At 37.6% G+C, this 27,771-nt stretch overlaps 2 protein-coding genes across 3 annotated transcripts in view; one reads left to right on the top strand and one right to left on the bottom strand.

The window, feature by feature from the left end:
- LOC150102617 (serine/threonine-protein kinase VRK1-like) overlaps window positions 1-14,212 on the bottom strand; it is a 254,789-nt gene extending 240,577 nt beyond the window's left edge. For both annotated transcript variants that reach the window (XM_090398681.1, XM_090398682.1), the window contains exon 1: window positions 14,076-14,212. The gene's annotated coding sequence lies outside the window, so the exon portion shown is untranslated. The remainder of the gene's footprint in view (window positions 1-14,075) is intronic.
- Window positions 14,213-14,441: 229 nt separating this feature from the next.
- LOC150102616 (uncharacterized) overlaps window positions 14,442-27,771 on the top strand; it is a 234,723-nt gene continuing 221,393 nt past the window's right edge. Inside the window, exon 1 of the mRNA XM_090398679.1 lies at window positions 14,442-14,782. Coding sequence (XP_090254805.1) covers window positions 14,455-14,782 — 328 coding nt within the window. The 5' untranslated portion in view covers window positions 14,442-14,454. The remainder of the gene's footprint in view (window positions 14,783-27,771) is intronic.

Below are 27,771 nucleotides of genomic sequence, written 5' to 3'. Positions count from 1 at the left end.
GAAATAAAGGCCAATAAAAGATGTTTACCAGAATGCAGTTGCAGCAGTTAGAATAGGTGATGATTTGGGGAAATGGTTTAAAACAAGCAGAGGTACTAGAAAGGGAGACCCAATATCACCAAGCATTTTCATCGCACATTTAGAAAGAGCAATGGATAAAATGAAAGAAGATGCCAAAGGAATATCTGTACACAGAATGAGAATTAACAATCTGAGATTTGCAGATGACATTGTTATTATTGAAGAAGATGAAAGAGAACTACAAAAAACAATGAAACTGTTAAATGAGGAAGGGAAGAGATTTGGACTTGTTATGAACTTTGAAAAAACAAAGACGAAGGTATTTGGTGAGAAGAACATGAAACAAAAGATACAAGTGGATGGAACTGATATAGAAAATGTAGAACAATTCGCATATTTGGGAAGTAAACTGACATATGACTTGGACTATAAAAAAGAAATAAAGATCAGGATTGCAAAGGAAAGAACAAATCTGAAGGCCATGGATAATATCTGGAAAAGTAAAGTGATCAGTCTGCAAACAAAACTAAGAGTATTGGAAACATGCATCTTCAGCGGTGTACTGTACGGATCTGAAACATCGGTAATAAATAAGGAATCAAGAAAAAGAATTTTGTCATTTGAAAGAACTTGTTACAGGAAGATTCTAAGAATAGGATGGTTACAGAAAATCACCAATGAAGAGCTCTATCAGAAGATACAACCAAAACAGAATCTAATGCAGAAGATTATAAAACGGAAGCTGCAATTATTTGGACACATCTGTAGAATGAGTGAGGACCGGTTCTCACAAACAAGAGTGAGCTCTGAAGATGCTGGTTATAACACCAGCGAAATATCAGCATTAAGTTAATAAATTAATTATTTACTTAGTTTCTGTGTTCTATTATACCGTTAAAATAATAAACAACATGTTCGACGAAGACATAAGTCTGTCCACACGCTTAATTATCCTGTTCGATTTATTAAAAAAAAAAAAAAAAAGACATACATGAAGATATTCACATAAGCAATTACACCAGCACCCCACCCACATATCCTCTGAAACCAAGGGAGAACTATTTTGTTCTAATGATGCAGGATTTTAAACACAGGTTATTATTATTATTATTTTGGGCGACTCCAGGAGTCCTTAGACACATCGAGGGAGGCCCTAAACATCATGACCACACAACTATGCGATTACATTCTCACAGTATCTATCATACCTTGCCTTAAACTCATTCACCGTTATAGCACCCACAACAGATTCAGGCAGCTTATTCCACTCATTTACCACTCTAAAAGTAAAGAACCCAGCTCTAACACCACTGCTAACCACACTCTTGCCCAGCTTCCATAGGTGTCCCCTAGTTCTCCCACCACCAGTCCTGATCTCAAAAATATCCTCTGAGTTAATCCTATAGAATCCCTTTAGCAATTTGAATGTCTCAATCGTATCTCCCCTTTTCCGCCTATCAACTAGTTTCTGCAACCCACAAATCTTCAACCCGTTCTCATATGGTTCATTCCATAGACCTGTTATCATCTTAGTCACTCGCCTATGGATCCTCTCCACCTCCTCCCCATCAAGAAGGAACCGAGGTGACCAAATCTGGGCACAGTAGTCGAGATGAGGTCTTATCAAGGCTCGGTATAGAGGTACAATAACTTGCTTGTCTCTGCTCGCCAAGGTATTTTTCAACAACCAAGTGAGTTGATGAGCTGATTTAGCTACTTTTGCAATGTGCCCCCTAAATTTCATCTCCCTATCCACCAACACTCCCAAGTCCCTGGCCTCATCAATCTCTTGGAGTACAGTTCCACCAATGTGGTATACTGCTGCTAATCTTTTCACCTCAAAATGCATAACCTTACATTTTTTCACATTAAATTGACATCCATTCTCCTTAGCCCAGACCTCCAATCTATCTAAGTCATCCTGCAAGACTTTGACATCTTCTGCATTCACTATTGCCCTACCCAACTTTGCATCATCAGCGAACAAATGAATTGTTCCACTTAGATCCTTCCCTATATCGTTAATGAACAGATTAAACAGCAGTGGTCCAAGAACAGAACCCTGCGGCACACCACTAGTCATAGGCCGTCTTTTGGACTCTACTCTTGAATAAACTCTTTGATATCTCTCCATCAACCAACCACCTATCCATCTCACCAACCCTATATCCATTCCCATATGTTGTAGTTTACGGATTAGTATTCCATGTGTTATCCTGTCAAACGCCTTTGCCAGGTCCAGCAGTATCACTGTAAACCCATTTCCCTTATCCAGTTCAGCGGTCACCTTGTCATAAAACTTGAGCAAGTTACTGAAGCATGATCTACCCTTCACATAGCCATTCTGTCCCCTGTACAGTATCTCATTTTCATCAATCCATTCCTGTATTTTTCCCTTGATTACTTTCTCCAAGACAACGACTCCTGATATGCTGATCGGTCGGTAATTTGCAACCGTAGTCTTGGATCCTTCTTTATGCAGTGAAACTATTTTCCCCTCTTTCCACAGCTTCAGGACTAAACCAGACCTGAGACTCAGATTAAACAACATGGTCAAGGGCACTGATAATTCTTTAGCCGCTTCACGCAAGACCAGTGCCGGTATACCATCCAATCCTACAGATGTGTTCACATTAAGGTTCTGTAATAGACTAGTCACCTCCACTTCATTCATCACTATTCCCGTATAAACTAATGGTTCCTTCATTTTTTCAATGCCACCACCTGGATGATATGCTTTTGAAAAGTGCGCGCTCAGTAACTCCACTATATCGACTGATTCAGTGACCTCCTTACCATCGTCATTCCTTAAAATCATTTTGCCGTGTACAGTTTTTTTCTTGTTTGCAGTAAATTTGAAAGAACTGTTTGGGATTCTCTTTTGCTTGCATAGCTAGTTTCCTTTCATAATCCGCTTTTGCTTTGTTTACCACACTCGTTACCTTTCTGGCCTGCACTTTATACCGTTCGTGTGCCTGCAGGTCATCCCTTTCTTTAAATTCCCTCCACAGTTGTTTCTTTTTTTGCAGCTCAAGCTTAATGGTGTTATTCATCCATTTAACCCCTACTTGTTTTACTATTCGGATCCTAGGTATACAATCAGCCATTACCTCCTGTAAATGCTCCCTGACCACTTCCCATGCTCTATCGATATCCAGCCCTTGCAGTTGTACATGCCATGGCACTGATCCAAGCAATCTCCTAAGCTTGTCATACTTGCCAGCACGGTAATTCCACATATACCCTGTCTTAATCGAAAATTCCACACCTTTATCTACCTCCCAGGTCAAGACCTTATGATCACTCTCACCAATAGGTGGCAACATGGTCATATTCATTACAGCCAAATTCTCAGATGCTATTACCAGGTCAAGCACTCTCACACCCCTAGTATTTTCAATTACATGCTGTCTCAGATAGTTATCCCTTAATAATTGAATAAAATCCTTTTCCTTCTTCACATGTGTCCTCTCCTCCTTCCAATCAATGTTACCATAGTTGAAATCCCCCATAATAATTACCCTCCTTCCACTCATTTCATCAATTTGTTTATGCATACTATCTCCACCATCTATTCCACCACCTGGTCTATAGCAGCACCCAACTGTATATTTTATTCTGCCAGTCTCAATCTCACACCAAATAGCATCAAATGAGCTCCTTTCACTATCCTGCGATACAACTTCAATTCTCCTTGGCTGCAGTTCATCAGCTATCATCAATAATACCCCTCCCCCCATTTTATTCTCTCTCTCCCTCCTAAACACACTAAAACCGACACATTCTATCCCACTAACTATATCATCTTCCATCAGCCATGTTTCACTAACGTCAATAACCTGTGCCCAGGAAGAGCCAATCAAGGCCAAAAATTCTTCCTTCTTGTTCCTAATACTCCTGGCATTAGTATACATGAAGTGCAGTGATCCCTTAGTTCCACCCCTATATTGATGCGTTATTCTAAATGACCCATTCCCATTTTTTGTCCTTAGTGCTGGCTCAGGTACATTATATACATTCTTACACTCATCTGTCTCACTGATGTCTGCATATCCACCCCCCCCCCCTCCTTGGTAGTTCTAGTTTCCCTGGTTTTGCACATCCATTTTCACTTCATTCAGCAACACTCTTTCCAGTCTCCGCACACCAAGTCCATTCAAAAGTTTAATTAACTTCACAATTTGTTTTTAGCCAATGGCTACAATCCTTATAAAATACAGTAATCTGCCAATCATCCAACTTTCAAAATAACGACCCTTCAATTATCAGAACTGCAAATTACCTTCCCAAAGGATAAACAGCAATTACTGTTGATAAAAAGCTGCACACATCTCCCATCTCTTCTCCAACCAACACACCAGATCACAAAAAAACTATCTAATTGCAATCAGATTTCAGTTACATGAGAAAAGATTGCTAAAGTTCTCCACAAATATAAATCACCATGCCACTTTCAAGCCACTCATTCAGCTAACTTTCTTCATTCCTTCTCCTATGGATCAACTTTATCCACTTGCACATTCCGGAGTGTAAAAAGTCCCTTTTGGCCGTAGTTCAGCCTACTTTGGATTGACTAACAGACCAATTAACACCTGTTTTGAAGAACACAAAAATGATATCTGTGATCATCTATACAATAAGGCAGGAGTAGCATACCATGTTCTGGTTGCTCAATTACACAGTACTAGAATGGAAGACAACATTTTTACTACACAGAAGTTACTTAAGTCTGATGAGAGACTATTTTTAGAATCACAACAAGTATGGTTGAATAGTTCTGTCAAAGATCTAGAAGACATTATTTCTGAGAAATAAATATAGCTTGACTTCTCCAATTTAACTTTATGGTTATCTACTCCACAGATAGTACCTTATTAGGCCTTTGTTCTTCTCTTATTTCAGTTGAAATGTAAACTGTTTCCACAACTACTAACTTGAGTGCTATGTTTGACACAGTTGTAGTCTGTGCTCTGAAGTTAATAATTAGAAAATCAGCAAAATATTAGTAAGTTCAATAAATTAATTATATATTTTTTTCTCTTGGTGTTGTTTATAACATGAAGCACTGTAATGAACTACCTACACAATGCATACTATGATCCTTACGATGATCAACTATCATCCCAAGATCTCTTGCATGCTCTATATCCTACTTTATAGTCCTTCTTGTAGATAGGTTTATACCAGGGGTTGGAAACCTTTTTGGTTTGAAGAGCGATTTTTAAAATCATATCTGTTAAAAAAAAATTTAGGGAGCCGATGCAGCGATGAGCAACCAATGGTCCTGTGGCATTCTGACCAGGTGCCCGTACCAATGTAACTGTGATCTCTCAACACGGAGGAGCAGCAGTTGAGTATTGAGGGTTTCCCAAATTGCAGAGCTTCTGACTCTGTCGAGTCTTGTCAGCCCTGCAACCCCTCGAAGGAACCTCATTTCAGCCGCTTGGATTCGTGTCCGGATTCTTTCGGTCATTACCCAACTATCATGACCATAGGTGAGGATGGGGACATAGATTGTATTGAAGACACCCAGCTTTGCCTTCTGGCTTACCTCCCGCTTCAATACCACCGAACGGCCAAGCTCCCGCAATATTGAGCTTGCTAAGCCAATTCGAGTATCTAGCTCTACGTCCCATTTTCCATCATTCGTGAATATGGACCCAAGGTATTTAAACTTCTCCACCTGCCTCAGTGGGACTCCACTTACATGTAGAGGGCACTGGGATGGTTGTCTTGAGACCACAAATGTTTCAGTTTTGGCCACACTGATCTTCATTCTGGCGTCTGCATACACAGCTACAAACCTATCCAGGGTCCGCTGGAGGTTATCTGTGGAAGAGCTAAGCAGAACTAGGTCATCTGCAAAAAGCAGACGTCCAATGCGACATCTTCCAATTCTGATACACTCACTGCCTCGGCTGTGCCTATCAATCCAGTCCATAAATATTATGAAAAGGAGGGGTGACAGAACACACCCTTGGCGAAGGTCAACAGAGACTGTGAAAGGTTCAGACTTTGTGCTGTTTACCTTGACAAAACTCTGGGCATTATACAGGGACTTGATGGCAGCTAATAGCTGGCCATCTACTCCATACTCCTGTACTACTTGCCAAAGCTTATCCCGAGGAATGCAGTCATATATCTTCTCCAAGTCCACAAAACATGCAGACATTCTTGGCATATTCCCAAGATTTCTCAAAGACTTGCCTTAAAGTGAAGATTTGGTCAGCTGTGCTTCTACCAGGACAAAAGCTGCATTGTTCTTCTGGAACTTTGACTCAACTATGCTCCTGCACTGTCTTTCCAAGAACCTAGCATACACTTTCCCAGGCAGGCTGAGCAGAGAGATGCCATGATAGTTACTGCAATCCTTCTGGTCTCCCTTCTTGAAGACTGGTATTATTATGCCTGTCTGCCATTGCTTTGGTGCTCGTCCCAGATATCCAAGCAGCCTGACACACTCGAGTCAGCCAGAGAACACCGTCTCGATTTAAGGTTTTTGGCATTTCTTCCTAATTTCATCATCGCTAGCAGCCTTGTCCGATTTTAGTGATTTTATTGCTAAATGGACCTCTTCTGCTGAGACTAGTCATTGCCCCGATCTGCACCTCTTGAATGTCCACAACTGCTGGGCCACCCAGGTTAAGAAGGCTCTCAAAGTATTCCCTCCAACTGTGGAGGATATCCTTCTCGGTTGTTAAAAGTGCACCATCAGAGGCCTTAATTGCCCTTGCTGTGTATGATTTCCTCCCTCGAAGGCGGCAGATGGTCTGCCAGAATACTTTGCTTGCATTTGCATAGGATGAGTCTAATCTTTCTCCAAAGGATTCCCAAGCCTTCTGCTTTGCTTTCTTTATTGCCTCAGCATACCGCAAACGCATCTCAGGTGACCTGACCCTAAGCCATGTTAGGTAGGACTCCTTTTTTGCCCGGAGACAGTTTTTTGGACTTCTTGGTTCCACCAAGGTGTCCTTTTCTCACTGCCCGTTGCCACGCCGAGCTGCTTTCTGCCACAGCATGAGAGTGCAGAGGCAGTGAGAGCTGTTCTGAACAGCTTCCACTCCTCCTCAACATCTGCAGTATGCTTGGGAATCTCTTTGAACCTGGAGAAAATGTCATCTGCAAAATTTTTCCTCACAGCCTCATTTTCCAATGCCTCCCATTTCACGTGGTAGAGCTGCTTAGGCCTACCAGCGTTGATATCAGCATCTGGTTTCTGAAGCCGTAGAGTGCAGACAACAAGGTGGTGGTCAGTTGGCAGTTCTGTCCCTCTTCTCACATGAAATTATATGATATTTTTAAATATTAAATAATAAAACAAAGATTTGTTCCTCCTTACAAAAACATATGTATAAAATCCAATAACATACCTTTAATTTTTTTTTTTTAATTTAAAATATCTTCTTAGTGAGACTTTTGCTATTGAACTTCTTGGGATAGTTTTTCAATATGCGGTAAATATGCCATAATTTTCATTTTCAAACATGACGAAAGACTCATGTTGTTTAGTAGGTTTCTCAACTTACTTTTAATAAAATTCATATTAGAAAATATTTGCCCACAGAAATATGTCAATCCGAAAATCGATAGAAGTCCAAATGCGTATGTTTGAAAGCACCGAATGTACGTGTCCGGTAAACAATTCCAAGTGTCAAATACAATCTGATCTTGCTTTTTAGATCTTCAATTTCAGACTATTTTTTGTATTGCAAAGGTAGATTTTTGTCTTTCCAACTCCTCCAGGTCAGTTTTAAGATTTCTAAATTTTGAATTCCACAATTTTCAGGTCCTCTAACTGAAGTTGAAATGCAGCCTCATCAATTCCAGCAGAAAGTGAAAAATTTAATTCGGCAGGATTAATTTCAAGTGGTCGCAATAAAAATGACATAGTTGCCTTGTTCTTTCTAAATTCCTCAAATCTTCCATTAAATGCTGATCGCATATTTACCACAATTTCTTTGAAAAAGGTTAAATTTATGGAATTATTATCAGCTTGTTATTGTTGATATTCCTTCAACGTAGGAAAATGTAATAATGTGCCCTTTTCTAAGTCTGTTGCAAACAAATACAATTTTTGTTCAAACAAAATCACTTCTAAAAGCAAAACTGCTGCATTTCCCTTTCCCTGTAGTTTCTTATTTAGTGCGTTTAAATGGGAAGTCATATCCACCATAAAGTAGAATTTTTGTAAAATGTAAATAGAATGTAAAGAAGGATTATCGCGTATGATTTCAAAGAGTTCAAACATGAAAGTATTAAATTTTTCAGCATCGCATGACTATTTTCAATTGTAAAATATTCCTTGATTAAATGTAAAATGTCCTTAATTTATTGCAAATGCTCAATTTAAGGTTTTTAGTTTCTAATTTAATAAATAACATTAATTTTGCATTATTCAAAAATCGATTGTTTAATAACGAAAAGAGCTGCAATTATTCATTCAAAGAGCCGCAGGTTGCTGACCCCTGGTTTATACGTTGGTAACACGACTATTAAATTGTGTCTATTAAATCATGACTATTTCACTATTACGGCTACTCTGGGCTTGCAGACCATGCTCTGGATACCCACTACAGAATAAGTGGAAGAAAGCCACGTTAATACACCACAGCAAATTTAAATATGAAAGATTATTCATGGAATCAGCCTCAGCTCTAAAAAACTTTCCAAACCTCAACAAATTTGGGTGCATGAGACTGCCCCCAAAAGTGGACACCTTTAGGAACAACAGTAGTTTTCTCTCTTTCTGCAGAGCCTGCATGCATGTGTCAGAGTTGTATGTTCCCATGAAGATGGCAATGAGACATTGCCGAAATATAGGAGGTAGTTATTAAAGGTTATTCTAATTAATATTCCAGTATACATTGTAAATTCCTTAAATAATTTAATAGTCATACTTTATAGTCCACCACTGTAGTGTTCAAATCTCTACTTTCAGATTCATAGAAAAAAGAGTGGAAGATTGCATTTTGAGGCATTCAACTGACACTCCACTCAGCAACCAGTGAAGGATGTCTATAGCAGTTTTTACATTAAAACTCTTTCCAACTTTGCATAATCTGCAACCTCAAATGTCCCTGTCAAAATTATCCTCAATATTCATCCCAAGAGCAGTACCCCACTTACTACCCTTCTTCACTTTGAGTATCTTTTGATACACAAATCTTCAAATATCCAACTGAGACCCATATTATTATTATTATTATTTGTCACCTCCAGGGAGTCCACAGACTCATCGAGGGAGGGCATCTGCTCTACAACTCCAACTCCACCACTCACAATCCACCAACTGACCGCAACTACACTAATGGCATCTATCGCCGACCACCACCAGTATTTCCACAGACAATCACAAACATCCATGCCCACAATGGGATTCGAACCCGCAGCCTTTTGGCTGGGAGATCGTATACCTACATGCTATTTACAAATTGGTATATACCTATTTGTAAGTAGCAATTGGTTACGACAAGTCTGCTGTAACGATAATGCGTGATAATCACGCATTATCGTTAGAGCAGACTTGATGTGGAAGATTCACTCAATGAACAACATATTTATCATATCTAACTGTAAAATCCAGCACCCCCAGCATTCCACACACACCTTTACACAACAACTTCCCAGAGATGGCCTCTTGTTTTCCCCCTCTTACCTTCTACTCATGTTATAATTCTCTGTCTTAGACTGATAAAATCCCCTCACTAAAATGTCTCTATTTTATCTATCCAGAAAATTTTGCAATTTACATTCCTTTAACCTCTCTCTCCATAGCCAATTCTAATCCTGATATTGTCTTGGTCACTTGTCTCTGAACCCATTCCAATGTTTCCACAACATAATGAAATCTGGATGACCAAATCTGAGCACTACAGCTCAAGAGTGGTCTGACTAAAGCTTTATAGAGTAGCACAACCACCTCCTCATCCCTACTTGTCAATGTATTCCATATCACAGCAGCAATGTGATATGCAGTTCTTTGCAACATTAACAATGTGCTCTCTAACTTTCAGTCTGCTGTGAACCATCATCCTAGATTTCCAATCTCCACATTCTTAAAAAATGGCTACAGCCACAACAGTACACAGCCTTATAGCTCTGAATTCCAAAGTATAATACTTTGCACTTATCTATATTTAAAACTACAATCCCACTCATTTGTCCAAGCAAAAATACTATTCAATCTTCCTGAATGGGATTAACTTCAATAATGCTCCTTATAATTCTGAATTGTGCATCATCAGCAAAACAAATTTAGATCCCACAATCAGTCCACCTCAAATATCCTCAACTAATAAGTTAACCAGTAAGCACTCAAAAGCAGATCCCTGGAGTACACCAAATGTTACCTCTCCACCCAGTGGTGAGCTATAAGGGGCTCGCACGAGCCCTTTGTTAAATTTTTCTGAAATTTGCGAACCCCTTGTTCTTCTTGTTTAATAATTGTGTAGAACTAGAAAATACCATCGTGGTACACATGCTACTATAATTGCTACTTTAAATTCATGTGGATTTTCTGATAACTATAGAAAAAATCATTTCATTGCAGTTTGTTCTGATGGAACTAGTGTAAAATTAGGAAACAAATCAGGTGTTGCAATCAAACTTCTACAAAAATTTCCCAAAGTTGTGATTTGGCATTGCACTCATCGTTTATACTTTGCATTAGACGATTCGATACAAAACATTAAAAAAAATATCATTTTGAAATATTTATGGATACATTATATGCTTTTTATCATCAATAATCAAAAAATCAATGAGAATTAAATAAGATTGTAAAAGACTTGGTATCGAAATTTTAAAGATCGGCTGTGTGTTTGGACCACAATGGGAAGCTGGCAGTTTACGAACGGCTCTTGCTGTGTGGAGAAATTACCCAGCAAGCAATTTGCATCGAACAATAAATATAAGAGCTTTTTAAACCAACCTCTCAATTTGGAATTTTTAAAAGATCTAGAATTAATGATTGATATCCTACAAGAATTATCATATCTGTCAGAAGCTCTGCAAAGTCAGGCCTTTTTCTTTTCTTTTCTTTTTTTTTTTTTTTACTCGACGATGCGAGCCTGTTGTTAAAATTTCCATAGATCGCCACTGTCTCCACACCCTTTTTTTAATGAGACATCACTCATTCATACACAGTTTAGTGGTATCTTTCAGAGAGCCAATCTTTCACCTCCTCTGCAGGTTGTATATCATATTATCTTGAAGTAATCTATCAAATGTCTATGCAAAATCAAAGACCCAATGAATGTGCATGAATTTCCTTTATCCTGCACATAATCATCACTTTATCATAAAATGCAAGTAGACTATTAAAACAAGACTTATCCATTCAAAATCCATGATGGTCATCACAGGTTTGGAAACTTCCATCCTAGAATCATGCTTGTGGAGTGGTACTATTTTGCCTTCTTTACACTCTTTAGGAACTTTTCTTACAACAAGCTTTTCATTAAATATCAAGGGTATGGCTAACATGCATGTTCCTTAAAGACACTACGATATGTCATGCATTCCTACAACCCTATAATGCCTCCCTTCTACATGTTGCACAGAATCATTTACATCAGTATGATATATATACTGATAAAGTGCTCATTAAATAACCCCAATACATCTCTTATCATGGTCACTCTGCTACCATAATTATCAGCAGCATGAACCATGGGCTCACTGCCTATTGGTGTCCAATGCCTCCTTCACTATCTTCTTCCACTTTTCTTTGTCCAGTGCAGAGTGTTGCAAATTCTGTAAACCCATTCTGCAGACGTGTCCAAATAATTGCAGCTTCTGTTGTATAATCTTCTGCATTAGATTGTCTTTTGGTTGTGTCTTCTGATTGAGCTCTTCATTTCTGATTTTCTGTATCAGTGTCGCTGTTCAATAATTATTCTTCCTCTTGCTTGTCATATAGCAAAGAATTCCCTTGATTTTTGGATAACCAACCAATCTTTTCTCACACTCCACTTTTTCTTTTTTAACCATGCTAGTCACCGTTCGAAGCTGCACTTTATATTCAGCATGCATCTTATCACTAATAACTGTCTTGTACATCTACCATACCATCATCTTTTCCCATACCAATTGCATGATTCCAATTTAAGAATGGGCATTACTGTTTTCTGAATTCAGTTCCTATTGTTGTTCGTAGTTGTACTGATGATGTCTTATGATACATAAGACAAAATATTTACATAATAAAACAAAGTTATTTACTGTGGCACATGTTATTCTATAGTTATTCCATTTCACTATATAAAAAACATGTTTCCCTTTTTTCTGATCTTCACTATGACTTCCATTCATAACCCTATCACTCCAACTTTATGCATAACACAGTGGCATAGCTAGGGGGGCATGGAGGGGGTGGCACTTTCAATCTTTTTGAACTTTTGCAGTTAATTCTAAAATACAGTCTCGAGAACTCATTTCCAAATATCGTAATACTACTGTGAATTTTCCTCATAATTGCTGTAAGTGTTGCTAGTTGTGAGAAGAGTTTTTCTAAATAAAATAGATTAAGAATTACTTCTAGATTACTATGAAATAGACTTTGCCATTGTCATCGAAGATTTTGCTAACAGAAAAGCAAGAAAAATAACATTTTTGAATGTTGAAGTTAAAGTTTTACTTCAAAATAAACATAGTGTTTTAATTTATTTCCCAATACATTGTTTTGACTTTTTGTAGCATTTTTGGTGTGTGTGTTGAGAGGGGTGGCAAAAGCTCTAGCTAAGCCACCGGCATAACATTGCTCTGTTCGGCCATACCCACATCTTCAGCCTTGTATTCATCTTCTTCTTGTCCTTCCACAACATGCTTCACTATGACATTTCAACAAATGCCATCACCTTATAAAATGCAGCTAGATTACTAAAACAAGATAATCATAGGCCTCCAAAAATGTATCAGGACATCACTCTTCCTTCCCTAATCACAAATATCATTTTTCATACCTAAACTACCACTGACATTCATATACCAGCCTGGCTGGCCAAGTGGTTAGCGTATCCACTCTCCAGCCAAAAGGCTGCTGGTTTGAATCCCACCGTGGGCATGGATGTTTGTGATTGTCTGTGGAAATACTAGTGGTGGTGGTCGGTGGTAGATGGCATCTGTGTAGTTAAGTCAGTTGGGGGATTGAGTGGTGGAGACAGAGTTGAAGAGCAGGTGCCCTCCATCGATGAGCCTTTGGACTCCCTGGAGGTGTCAAATAATAATAATAATATGCTTGTTCAAAATTTGATTTTAACTCCACTTTTATGTAATATTACTAGTTATCTTCTTGCCACTCTTTAGGAATTCTTGCAAAAGAAAAATCAGCTTGGAGGCTTGGAAACATTTCCAGTTTTTCTCTTAGACCATCCATGCATTAAGTATGATTTCGATTTCAAGCCTTTTGTGAGAAGGATTCAGATTAAAAAAAAAAAAAATGGGGGGGGGAATCTCCTCAAGTAAAATATGTGATGAGATCTCATCCAAACATACTGCCTTGAGGATATTTTGAGAACTCGAGCTTCGAAACACTTCCAGCAAGTCACATCTAATGTGCACCATTCTGTTTCTTCTTGTCCCATCATGGAGGAAATTAAAACCAATTTCTTTTTAAAATTATTTTTCTTTCAATATACAAATATTCACATGAGCTGCTAAACGCAAGCAACTTTTGATCTCACGATGACTTAGAAAGTAGGTAGCGTATACTGAGAACTAAATTTAAATTTTTCATATACACTAGATGATTATTCATTTTTTAACTTTTTTTTTGAGAGGGGGTTTCACTACGTTTACAAAATTTCAAAAGTCGCGAAATGGAGTTAGGCTTAAATGGGACAGAGCACTGCGACTGCTGGGTCAGGCTTTCGGCGAGTGCCAATGTTCACGACGTGACAGCAGGTAGCCAACATTACACATTCCACCCAAAATTTGACAAGCGCATAAAGCTTCATATAAAATATAGTAATACTACCCATATACTGAAAACGTTATTTGGTGCAAGCGTTATTACAAATAAAGGTTATTAAAAGGTAAAATAAATAAATACTTACGTTTTCTCTTACAGCCTATTATTACCTGCCGCCATTGATTTAAACAACCTTGAAAGTCTCGAACCAGAGTTTATTAAACCGAAAGTCAAATAACTGAACAAATTAAAACGAAGTTACTATTTAGAAGTTGTAGTGCTTGCTAACTAAGTGTTGAACTTTTTTTATCAGCTTTCTTAAATCCAGCTTTTTGGATATTTCTTAATATGCTTTCGAGGGTATCATTGTAGTTGAAAAGCATTTTTATTTTAGAATAGTTATTGTAGCGTGTCCTTTCAGATTTTGTAGAAGTGCATACTGTTTCAACAATATAACAGTTTTGAGTTCCATTATACAAGTGAAACGAAATATTTTTGATATCTTACATATTACATTTCTGAAAATGTCAGCTGTGACAGAAGATATATTGAAATTATTGTGTAGTTCACTGAAACTGCAACGTGATCGTGGGTTATCAGAACTACAGAAGTATTTGAGCACTCCAGATATTAGATCGTTTTCCGAGATACAAAACAGTTTATGCAGCTTATTGGAAAACAGAAATTCTCCATGGGAGTCAAAGCATGGTGCATTACTTGGAACCAAAGCTCTCATACCACATTTGAAGCAGGATGTCTCACAGTCTGATACACATACATTTCTAAATAAAGTGATGTGGATTTCTGTTCATCTCTTAACAGATTCAGAAGTTAGAGTGAGATTGGCATCAGGTAATTAATTTTTAATATAAAGTACAATTTTTCAGAATGCGTGTATGGATTACAATTACGTGGTCTATGTTTTCTGAGTATGTTTTTTTTTTTTTTTTTTAAATTGAAACTTGCAAAAATCATGGAATTTACATGACCTATTGTATTTACGTGGATAGAATAGGATGGCTATGGTTTTCATAGAAGAAAATTATTACATTGATAGAGAAATCTGTCAGACGTTGGCGAGTTCGACGTTATCATCATTAGACGTTCTCGTTAGAAGTTCCTCGCTGTCAAAAACAGTCCTTATCAAACTGCAAATTAAACTTCATTGTTTCTACACTCAGAACCATATCACCTACCTCAACAAACAAAAAAAGTTCTTCTATCTTACTGTCATTTTTGTACTTGCTTTTGTAAAGTTTCTCATATTTCCCATTAATTTTTCAGATTTCTCATCCATTTTTAACCCTCTAATGCTCAAAAAGTAGTGATTGGAGTTACTATAATTTCAACAAATGTAATGCATGAAATAAGGGATGTTCCTGCTTTTTGACAACAGTACATGATTAAGTTTACATTACTATTAATCTCAATTTTCCTCCAAATTATTCTATTACTTGTGAGCACTCCAATGTTGTCATATCTAACATTTCGTGCTTCTAAGGTGCTTATGACTGAATCAATCCACCTAGACTCTGGTCTTCCTCTGGGTATCCATCCTGCCATCTTGGCATCAAACAACTATTTTGCTCACTCGTTCTACTTAAGCTGCTTTAGATTAGATTAGCTCTGCTGACACATTCCTGAATGCCACAGTGTCACGTTCCTTTTAATATCTTCATTTTTAATATTATTCTGCCATCAGTTCACTTCCCTAATTTTACTCAGAACCCTCATATTTGTGGTCTCTAATCTTTGATGAAGTGCTTTATTTCTAACCCAACTCTCAGCTCCATTGCTAGTCTGGTTAGCCAAGTTGTTAGCATATCTGCTCTCCAGCCAAAAGGCTGCAGGTTCGAATCCTGCTGTGGGCATGAATGTTTGTGATTGTCTGTGAAAATACTAGTGGTGGTGTTGGTGTAGATGATGATGATATTGGTGTATTTGCGGTTCGCTGTAGTTTGTGGATTTAGTGGTGGAGACACAGAGTTGTAGAGTATGTGCCCACCCTTGATGAGCCTTTGGACTCCCTGAAGGTGTCACGTGATAATAACTTAAAACCTGTTCAAACACTGATGTGTATACTGCTAATTTGGTGTTTTGGCTAATTTCTCTCTTATTCCATATAAATTTATTCAGCTGACTACCCACCTTACCAGCTTTGCTTATTCTGTTGTCTATTTCCAGATTTAACTTGCTGTCTTCACTAAAAATGGTGCCTAAATAGCTGAAATATTTTACTTTTTCTATAGGCTTCCATTCAGAATGCAGCTGAAGTTCTTTTTCTTGCCTATTTTCATAGTTTCAGTCTTTTTTAATGCTGATTTTCATGCCAAATTTGTTATAGCTGTTATTCAGTTTAGTTAAAGAATCCTGGAGACTTGCATGATGAGTGTAATAGTTGGGGTGAATAGTGGATAAGTATCTGAAATTTAGGGGACAAATTGACAAAATTGTGAGGACTATACAAAGAATTCTGGGAATGATGCAGAGGACACCGACTTGTAGAAGTAAGAAAATTGTTGTTCCATTGTATAAGGCTCTGATTAGGCTACACATGGATTACTGTGCACAGATTTAGTCACCTGGTTTTCAAAAGGACAAAGAGTGTTGGAAAGGGTCAAAAGATGACTGATTTAGTGGATAATGAGGAAGAAGGGTGATATGATAGAGACCTACAAGTTAGCAAGGGGTTATTATCGGATCTTGAAGAGGTCTTACAGAAAACAGGGTAGATCAGGGTAGAACCAGAGGTCATCCCTGGAAGCTGTATAAGGAGGGTTTGAGAAGCGGGTTTTTTGCATGCAGAGTTGGGAATGATTGGAGTGCTTTGCTTGAGAGGATGGTGTCTGCAGAGAATTTGAGTGTGTTTAAGGCATGGTATGATGAGCTGTGTGTATGACAAAAGGACCTCCTAGAGATGAGTCAAAGACTCATCTCTAGGAGGTCTTAGGTTAATAATAATAAGAATAATAATCATCTGCATAAAGCAAAGAGCTAAGTTTGATATGCCAATTTCTGTCATAATGTGGTGCATATGGATGATGAAAAGTGTGGAGATGATGTGCATTAATGTGTCTTACACTTTATTCTACATCAAATCATCTTGTATTTCCTTTAATTCTAACTGCTAACTGACAACTTGTGTTGTTTTATATAATGTTTCATTTATCTCATATAATTGTAGCGTTTTGAAAAGCTTTTCTCTGGGCACCTTTACATATTTACATGATTTCTCAACCTATTTGTCATAAAGTCATATTTATTATAGCTGGCATGGTTGGCCGAGTGGTTAGCGTATCCGTTCTCCAACCAAAAGGCTGCGGGTTCGAATCCTGCCATGGGCGTGGATGTTTGTAATTGTCTGTGGAAATACTAGTGGTGGTGGTAGCTGGCAGTAGATGGCGTTGGTATAGTTGTGGTCATTTGGTGGATTGAGGGAGACAGTTGTGGAGCATGTGCCCTCCCTCAGTGAGTCTTGGACTCGCTGGAGGTGTCAAATAATAATAATAATAAAGTGAAAATCTGATCTTGATAAACTCTTTTTGGCCTGACCCCACTTAGGAAGAACTTTTACATTAAGAAAAAGAAACATTCATGAAGAAATAAAGAGAAGAATTCAGCTAGGCAGGGTGGCTTTTGGCAACTGAAAAAAATTCTTTTCTATAAGAAATAATGACTGAATTAATGCAGTATCAAATAAAGTAGAATTATACTAAAACTATAAAAAAACTAAAAGTGATAAATATAGAAGGTGAATAATAATAGACAATAACAAAGTAGAGCAATATCTAGGAAGAACGTTTAAATTACAAAATGAATCATTCATGAAGAAATAAAGAGAAGAATTCAGCTAGACTAGGTGACTTTTGGCAAAGTGAAAAGATTCCTGTGCAGTAAAATAAAATAAAAACCAGAAACTAGATCTGAACTTTTCAACCAGTGTATCATCCCAGTTATGATCTATGGATCAGAGACATGGCCAATAACCAAACAAATACTGAACAGAATGACGAAAATTGAGTGTAGAATGGAGAGAGAGAGAGAGAGAACTATGCTAAACATCACACTGCAAGACAAAATAAAGAATGATGATATAATAAAAGAAACAAAAGTGTTTGACATTGGATGAGATTTTAAAACTGAAATGGAAGTGGGCAGGACATATTGCATCGATGAAAAGTGATAGTTGGATGAAGATAATCACCTGGCAAAATCCATATGAAGGAAGACTAATGCTGGGATGGCCTAGTGGAGATAGATGGAGAATGCTGACGTAGGGAAGCCTTCAACAGAGAAAGATGGAAACAAATGGGTGAGGCCTATAATCATAAATGGTTTATAAAAAGGGCTTAGAATAAGATAGATATATATCATTCTCACATTTGAGACTGTAAGGCCTATATGAAATCAATATTGTGTGTCCATTTTTTCTTGAAGGAGTTGGACAAGGATAAGACTAAGACATTACATAAAATTGGTAGTAATTGGAGCCATCAAATTACAGACCAATTTTTATTTCTTTTGTGTTAAAGTTTTGAAAAAAATTAGTGAGATCTCACATTATCAATGTGGTAGATGAAAGTAATCTATGTGGAAATTATCATGAATTTTTAAGGAGTGTGGTCAGGGGTCAAGAGAATAGCAATCTGTTTATTCTTCATATAAGATTTCACTAATTTTTTTCAAAATCTTAACAACAGAAGAAATACAAATTGCACTGTAATTTGATATGCCTCTAATTTCTACCACTTTTAAGTAATGCCAACTCCAACACATCAAAAAAAATGTTTCTATGCCAAACTTGCATCGAACATCAGGTTATCATCTCCCTGCAGTGGTGTGCTTGAAGTGACTGTTGAATTTCCAACAATTTTGAGCCAGTTGTTAAACTGATAAACTGCAGGGCAGCACACATTTCAATGCACAATGCCCTAGTGGCATTTGGGTGATAAACTTGTATGGCACAATGGAAAAATCAGCCTGAGGCACTTATTTTGGCAGCCTGTGCAGAGATCATCTCCACTAGCATGGGCGTCTGCAGAGGATGGGGGCAAACGGGGCACTTGCCCCTCCCCCTGGGATCGAGTAAAAAATTCCACAAATTATAATTGTAAAAGTCATTGACATATAAAGTGTGGCTATGGCAATTGAGAGGGATGAAATGATTGTGATGGTGGGCACGAATATCTTGAGAGGAAATGTAAATCGGGTGGCGAGAGATGTCAGATTCTTGCTTGAGGTTGTACAAAAGAAAACGCAGAGAGGAAAGATTGTGAATGTGTTGCCCGGGTATGATAGTGACGAGCTGAGCAGAAAAGCAGTAATACTGAATAGCATAATAGCCAGAATTTGTCAGAAGAGAGGATTGGAATATGTGGATGCTTGGATGGCATTTGAAGACGGATGGGAACTGTATGCGAGAGACTGTTGCATTTGAAGGATGAAGGCATCTGGAGTGATTGCGGTTTTCTGAATGAGTCGATGTGTCAGTGCAGGGAAACTAGAATTCCCAGGGTGGATGGTAGCAGGAGTGTCCTCTTGTGGGAATGGGTGTTTGGGGGGAAAGGGGGACGACATCAGGTAACACTGAGTCCATTTGGGTCTAGAGGAGATAATGATAGGTATAGAAGCAGTGACATTTTTATGCTTTATACAAGTGTTTCTCAACCTGTGGTCTGCAATGATGGGACAGGTGGTCCACAGGCAGACTTAAATGAAATAAATAAATACATATATTTTTAATTATCCAAACAAAACAAATTAAAATTGAATAAGTAAGTCAAAATTATTGAAATAAAATGGATTATTAAAGAACTAACAAATACCAGCAGAATGTTCATTCCATGAACATTCTGCCGCTACAATAATTTGTAGCAGTGGAATGACGGGTGATAAAAGAGGGGTGAACAACAATATGGTTTTATTGCTTCTGCCTTCCCTTGCAGTTTTGTCAGACTTGAAGTAAACATGTATTATCCACATTTCAACAAATTGCTTGTTGTTTATTGATTTTTATTATTCAAGGATTTCCTCCTTCAACCACGGCTCCGTATATCCTCAGAAGTGCTAAGTGATACTTGGACAAAGTGTGTCACTAGTTAACCCCAGTATTTATATATTTTTCGGAAGTGTTTTTTAATAATGAAAAAGTGGCTTAGAACTAGGACTTTGAAAAGAAAAACAAATGAAACAGGTGATTCCAACCCTAATTGTGATACACATGTTCTAACAGCGAGTAAAGCTGATACTATTACAGTAGAATAAACAAGCAGTTCAAAGATAAAATGCAGTAGGAAATATAAAACAAGTTGTTAGCATATCCGCTCTCCAGCCAAAAGGCTGAGAGTTCGAATCTTGCCGTGGGCATGGATGTTTGTGATTGTCTGTGAAAATACCAGTGGTGGTAGTTGCGATTTGTTGTAGTTGGTAGAGGGTGGAGACAGAGTTGTGGAGTAGGTCCCCTCCCTCGATGAGTCTTTGGATTCAGTTCCTATTGTTGTTCGTAGTTGTACTGATGATGTAACTAGAATGATGTAGAAATGTAACTGATGTGTCAGGTAATTATTATAATAATAGTTCATATTTGGAATTCGGGTTTATTTGGTTTGGAGATGAAAGTGAAGAGAAACTTCAATGGATTTTGTGTTATGAAGTGTTGTCGAACAAGTGCATGAAACCTGAGAAACTCTGCCAACATTTAGAAACTAAACATTGTGATGTGAAAAATAAGCCAATTGATTTTTTTAGCAACAGTTAGGGACATTTATCATGGGAAAAATATAGTTTTGGCTATGGATTTGATTAACAGCAAGGCACTGGAAGCATCCTATCTGTTATTTGCACATAGTGAAAACAGGGAAACCTCATTCTGTTGAGAAAAATTTATTACTTTTAGCTATAAAAGATGTGGTAAAAACCGTTTTGCAAGTTACTAAAAGATGTTGATTTGATTTCTCTTTCAAATGACACTGTCGATCGCAGAATTAATGATATGGCAGGTGACGTAGAATCTAAGTTAATCAAAAGAATTTAAAAGAGCCCTTATCATGCGTTGCAAATAGGCAAGACTACTATGTTACAAATGATGTGCAGGTAATATATATGCTACGTGAGATATGCACGTGATAACAACATTCATGACAATATTCTGTTTTGTAGAACTTTGTCATCCCGAACAACTGAAGAAGAAATATTTCACACTCTTAATAATTACATGATACACAAAGGGATCCAGTGGGAAAAATGTATGAGTTTCTGTTGATGGAGCTTGTGCCCTTACAGGCAGGCATAGTGGGGTTGTTTCTATGGTCAAGGAAGTAGCTCCAGATACGAATTGGGTACATTGTTTCATATATTAGCTTTAGCCTCCAAAGGAATACCACCAGAATTTAAAAGTATGATATACAAAACTGTAAAGCTAGTTAATTTTATTAAGGCTCGACCGTAAATAGGTTATTTTCAGTACTCTGCGATGAAATGGGCAGTGAATATATACAACTTTTGCTTCGTTCTGAAATTTGCTGACTTTCCAGGGGTAAAAGGTTATTTCATTCAAGACACAAAGTTTTAGTGTTTGTAAATAAACATAATTCTGATTTTGCATCACCCCTTGTTGATGAAGTATGGTTATCAACACTATCCTATCTTTCAGACTTTTTTTGAAATTAAATGAGCTAAATCTCTACCTTCAGGGAAATTTTTAACTGTTCTTGATGCTTACGAGAAAATAAAGGCATTCGAGAAAAAAAAATTGGTGTTATGGATTAGTTACGTAAAAGATAGCTTGCACCTTTTGCAACATTGGAATCCTTTTTAGTGGAAAATGATATTTTTGTTGATTCCGAGTTTCTGGAAAGGGTTTGTGACCACCTCAAAACTCTGAAACAGAATTTTAAAATATATTTTCCGAATAATTTTTATAAGAACTTTCTGTGGGCTCACGATGCATTTCAGGCTTACGGTCACGAGAATGACCCTTTCGTTATCAAAAAAAGAGCAGTGAATTGTTGTTAACAATTCACTGTTTTTTTGTTATGGGTTTTGAAAGTGGGATTCTGGATCTTCCCTTTAGTGAGAAGAGAATTTCCCAAATTATCTGAAGAAGCATTGAAAATCATCATGCAGTTTTCTACAACCTATCTTTGTAAGAAAGGAGCTTTGCTCCTTCAAATGAAAACAAAATACAGAAATCTTCTTTGTGTGTGCATGCCGATTCTTCGACTGAAGTTGTCCAATATTGAGCCAGATATCCAGCAACTCTACAAGGGCCGAGAAGCTCAACTATCTCATTAAAAGTAAGTAGTAACATAATTTTATCATATTATTTGTTTAATAAAAATTAAAACTTTGTTTAATTTTTATTATAATTATACACTTTTAATTGTTTACTTCCAGTTACATAAAATTACACAACTTTGTGGTCCATAGAATTGTTTTAGGCATTTTACTGGGCCTTGGGCTTAGAAAGGTTGAGAAACACTGCTTTATACTAATGCCAGGAGTATCTGAAATAAAGGAGATGAATTGGTGGCACTGATAGAATCAGCCTGGCCAAAGGTTATTGGGATTTTTGAGACATGGTTGACAGAAGATTTTTTGGCAGTATAGGAAAGGAAAATGTGGTGGTGGAGTACTGCTTATAATAAGTGATGACTTATGTCCTCTAAGAGTGGAGGCTTTGGAAGGCAGTGACACTAATGGTTTTGAAAGCATATGGTGTGAGGTAGAAGTGGCCAAGACAGGATATTTAGTGGTGTGTTGCTACAAACCAAGGAGCACAGAGGGTGGGGAGAAGGAGATGTTTAGACAGTTGAGCTTGGCAAGTGCAAGAAGAATGATTATTATGGGAGATTTTAACTACAGCAGTATAAACTAGGAAGAGGAAAATGCATGTAGTAATAAGGGGATGGAATTTCTAGAATTCTTGAGGGACAAATGTCTTAGGCAACATATAATAGAGGAAACAGGAGGTTGAAGAGTTTTGGATTTGGTAATAGCATCAGAGGAGCTGATAATAAGTGAGATGATATCTCTCTCATCAGTTGGAGGGTGTGACCATGACTATGAAGATTAATAAACATGCAGGAGTATCAAAGAAAAGGGAATGTATGTAGAATTATAAGGCAGGTGATTATAATAGTCTTAGATATCAACTAGGGGCAGTTTCATGGAGGGTGGAATTGGAAGGCCAGGATATCATTAGTGCTTGGGAAATTCTGAAGGAATATTTGTTAGCAGCAATAGTAAGAAATCATTCTTACTATTGCTGCTAATGAATATTATGGAAGAGATATAAGGAGAGAGTGGTGGATGGCAGATGCATAAAAATTATAAGACCAAGCCAGCAGAGTGACTGATATGGTGAGGAAGTCAAAACTGGAATATGAGAAGAGATTGGCACTAAGATCCAAAGAAAATCCTAGAGAATTTTTTAGCTATGTGGCCAGTAGGAGGAGAAATAATTATGGAAGAATGACATTGTGAGATAAAAATGGGAATAGAATGACTGATGCAGAGGACAACTCCACTATGTTCAATGAGCACTTTATTGGAGTATTTCATCCTGGAGAAGAAGGTTTTAATACTAGAGGGATAGGGCAGGTTAAAGGTTTAGAGGTGCAAGAGGAGAGTGTGTTCAAAATACTGAGTACTTTGGATGTCAGTAAAACTGTGGGACTGGATGGTATTTTATCATGAGGTTTGAGAGAGTGTGCTAAAGAACTCACAGTTCCATTGACCTGGCTCTTCAATAAAAGTCTGACTGTGGGAAGGGTACGCAAGGAATGGAAGGAACGTAAGATAGTGCCATTGCACAAGGGCGGTAGCAGACTGGAAGTGTCTAATTATAGGCTAGTTTTTGTGTCATCAGTAGTTAAAATCTAGGAGGAAAGTAGTGAGGGACTATATACAGCATTGGGCAGATGAGGGTGTTATCTGTGAGAATCAACATGGATTTGTTAAGGTGGTGCTCATGCTTCAGTAATATGATTGACTTTTATAATAAAGTCACGAGCAGTTGACGATGGAAAGGCATTTACTGCCACTTTTTTGGATTTTGCAAAGGCATTTGACAGGGTGCCACGTGATAAGCTCATATTTAAGTTGCAGCACATGGGTTTAAATGTCAGGTTAGTCAACTGGATTCAGGATTGGCTGCCTGATAGGTATCAGAGAGTTGTGTATGGTGTGTCAATATCAAGGAAGCAGAAGGTTACAGGTGAGGTTCCACAGGGCTCAGTACTGGGGCCTGTATTGTTCAACCTTTATATCAATGATATTGTCAATAGATAGAAAGGGGATATTCAGTTGTTTGTGGATGATATGAAGCTGGGAAGGATTATCAGTAATAGTGCAGATGTTGCAGCCCTGCAAAAGAATGTGAATAAACTAGACAGATGGGCAAATGAATGGGGATGTCAGGTAATGTAGCAAAATGTTAGTCTTGAAGTTTGGGATCCATCTATGGGAGGCTGCATACTCGATTGGAGGAGCTGTACTGGAGGAAGTATGGGAGATAAGAGATCTGGGGGTGATGATTGATAGAAAACTGAAATTCAGGGAGCATATTTCAAAGGTGGTGAAGGTAACCCAGTGGATTGCTGCAATACTGAGAAGGATGCTAACCTGCAGAGATAAGTTATCATTCCATTTTATAAAACCCTGATCAGACCACACTGAGAACGATAGTCTAAGTACAGAGGTACTTAGACTATCGTTCTTTCTGTACCCTTATCTGCCTCTGTACCCTTTCTATATTTCTATAGAAAGGGTACAGAGGCAGATAACAAAGATGGTTTCAGGACTGTACAATGTTAGTTATTAGGATCGGATGTACAGAGTTTGGTGGGTAGAAGAAGGAGAGGTGATATGATTGAGACTTTTGAACTGTTCAGAGACAGTTATAGGGTGGACATTGGGAAGTTCTTTTGCTTGGTGAATCAGCAGGAAGGAACAATGACAAGGGGGCCATTCCTGGAAGTTATGAAAGGAAGCTGTGAGCAAGAGGGTGAGTAGTGGTTTCTTTGGATGGAGGGTGGTTTAACCATGGAATGCGTTGCCTGAGAGAGAGTGTGGTGAAAGCAAGAACGGTCAATGAGTTCAAAGGAGTGGTATGATAGATTTCGTGTTTCCTAAGAAGGACCTCCCACGATGAGTCTCTTGACTCCGTGGGGGCCTGAAAAATGATAATATGCAACCTTACACTCTTGACCATGGGACTCTTTGTCCATCTTAAAATTTTATTACAGGTTGCCCGGTTTCGGCCTTCAGCATTGTAACCATAGAACACGTGTTTCATCTATTGCAGCAATAAAACACATGTTCCTGTTTTTGGTTCATCTTTTTCTGATTTGTGGAAAAAAATGTACATTACTGTTGTGAACAGCGACCAGTTTGTTTGCCCTCTGTGTCTAGTATGTCACAGAGTGAAGTGTGAATTGTAAATTTATAGTGAAACAAATTTAAAAAGAAAAATAATTTTTAAAAGGTAAGTATATGTAATTCTATAATCTACTTGTGAAGAACCCCCCCCCCCCAAAAAAAAAATTAAATAATTAAATAAAATTTTATTGATGTAATTAGTTGTCTCCAAATTTTGCTTCCCCCCCTCACCTGTGGAAAATTTTCTGCAGATGCCCATGGCCTTTGGATACACAAGATGATTCGATTCCTGGAATATCTATTCAACATGATTCTGATGAGTCACTTTCATCAAATAATTTATTAGAATATGATATTGGTTCTTATGTTGGAGTTTTTGCTATAACACCAACTTTAAAATTTGAAATCCTTCCTAATACTTATGTTCTCAACAAGGACTATGATTTTAAAAAAGATTCTTCTGGAAAGAGACAGTTTAGATTTGCTTGGTTAAAGGAATACTCACCATGGTTATGTTATTCATAACTACAAAAAGTGCGTTTTGTTTGTACCAAAAGTACATCGTGGCTGTCAAGGCGCATTTATAATATATAAAGATTTTAACCAAGCTGCTAGAAATCGCATGTTGTATCAATGGCACAAAGAAGCTGCTATTGATGCACAGAATTTTATAACAATCCACAAACCTCCAGGAAAAAAAGCTATAATTTGTCAAATTAAGAAATCAATACAAAAAAAATAGTCCAATAGAAGTAAATTAGGTTCTATTTTATCAGCCATTCTATTTTGTGCCACACATGATTTGCGGTTACGGTGGGTGGGTGGAAAGGAAGGATTCTGGAAATTTACATGGTTTTTTTCAATTTCGGATCGAAGCGGGAGACTTAATTTTAAAAGATTATTTGTTGAAAGTTCCTGTAATTGGCTGGCACGCCACTGTAAGAACTGAATATCAACTAATAAAACTTGGTGAAATGGAAATATGACAAAGCATTGTATCTGCTGCAAATAAATCTATTGGATTTTCAATGTTAGCTGACGAAACCGCAGATATTGCTGGGGTAGAGCAGCTTTCACTTGGCATTAGGTTTGTTGATGAAAATAAAAATATAAGGGAAGAATTTTTAGGATTTACAAAACTGTAGGATATGGAATTAATTTATTTTTAATTTATTATTTAGTTATTAATTTATTTTAATTAAAAAAATCAGCTAATGCCTTTTTATTCCCATATAGGGAGTAGGCGAGGTCGTTTAGCCCTATCTAACTTTTGGAGACTGAGTGGCAGTTCAATCTCCACTGGCAGCCAATCAGAGATAGCTGGCCCGAGGCTATCACTAATTAAGTGGCATGCAGTGAAGAGAGATGGCTCAACAAGTGCTGCCATCTCGTGGTCCCTAACACAATATATTTAATGTCTGAAATAATGTGGGTTCTACGGTTTGATTTTCTTGAGTTTATGGGACGAAAACCCTGAGTTTCTGGGGAAAAAACCCGCTTGCCCGTGCCAGAGATCGACTTACTTGGGAACCAGTCAAAAAAAGGTTTAGAAAAATTTCCTCTAACCTCGACGACTAGATTTGAAACAAAGTCATCCTTCCTCTGGTCAAGTGCCGTGGTGTGCAAATGCCACATCCACTGAGCTACACGGGCTAATTAAATAAAATGTATTGATGTAATTATTTATCTTCAAGCTTTGCCCCCCCCCCCCAACCCCCAGAAAATGTTCTGTGGATGTCTAACTTTTACAGTATATTGTTATGCAACAACTAATGACATTAGTTGTTGTTATGATAATTATTTATCTTCAAGCATAACAACAACTAATGTCATTAGTTGTTGCTATGATAATTATTTATCTTCAAGCTTTGCCCCCCCCCCCCAACCCCCAGAAAATGTTCTGTGGATGTCTAACTTTTACAGTATATTGTTATGCAACAACTAATGACATTCTCATCATCATTGACATCTGCCAAACATTATGTTTCTAAAATTGTTGTGAACCTAATCAGGCCATTACTGGAAGAAGTGGTCCAGGCAAAATTAAATGAATGTTTGTTGATAATTTATCATATAACCTGAGATTAGCAGAGCTAATCTCAGGTTATGTGATCACTTAAACAGACTGGGAAAGGAAACACTTAGCAAAACAAGTGTTCTCTGCCAGGTTGGTAGGGAAAAGATCCCAGGGAAAGACCAAGATGTAGGTGGATTGATGCAGTAAAAAGTGCCTTAGAAGACAGAAATATAAGATCTGATAATGCTGGGGTCTTGACAGGTAACAGTTTGATTTGGATGTAACAGAAAAATTATAAATTGGAAGTTAGTAATGATGTAAGTTTTTCATGTTGTACTATCATATCCTGTACACCCTTGAGGGTACATGTCAGGAATTTGATGATGATATTTATTAGAAAAAATTAGTGAAATTGGATACAATGATATTTCTCAAATTATGGTTT

This window comes from Typopeltis vanoorti, chromosome 10, assembly GCF_054136105.1.
Source record: "Typopeltis vanoorti isolate ZY-2024b chromosome 10, IOZ_Tvanoo_1.0, whole genome shotgun sequence".
Taxonomy (NCBI): Eukaryota; Metazoa; Arthropoda; class Arachnida; order Uropygi; family Thelyphonidae; genus Typopeltis; species Typopeltis vanoorti.
The sequence above is the reverse complement of the archived record's forward strand: the minus strand, read 5'-3'. Positions and strand labels throughout refer to the sequence as shown.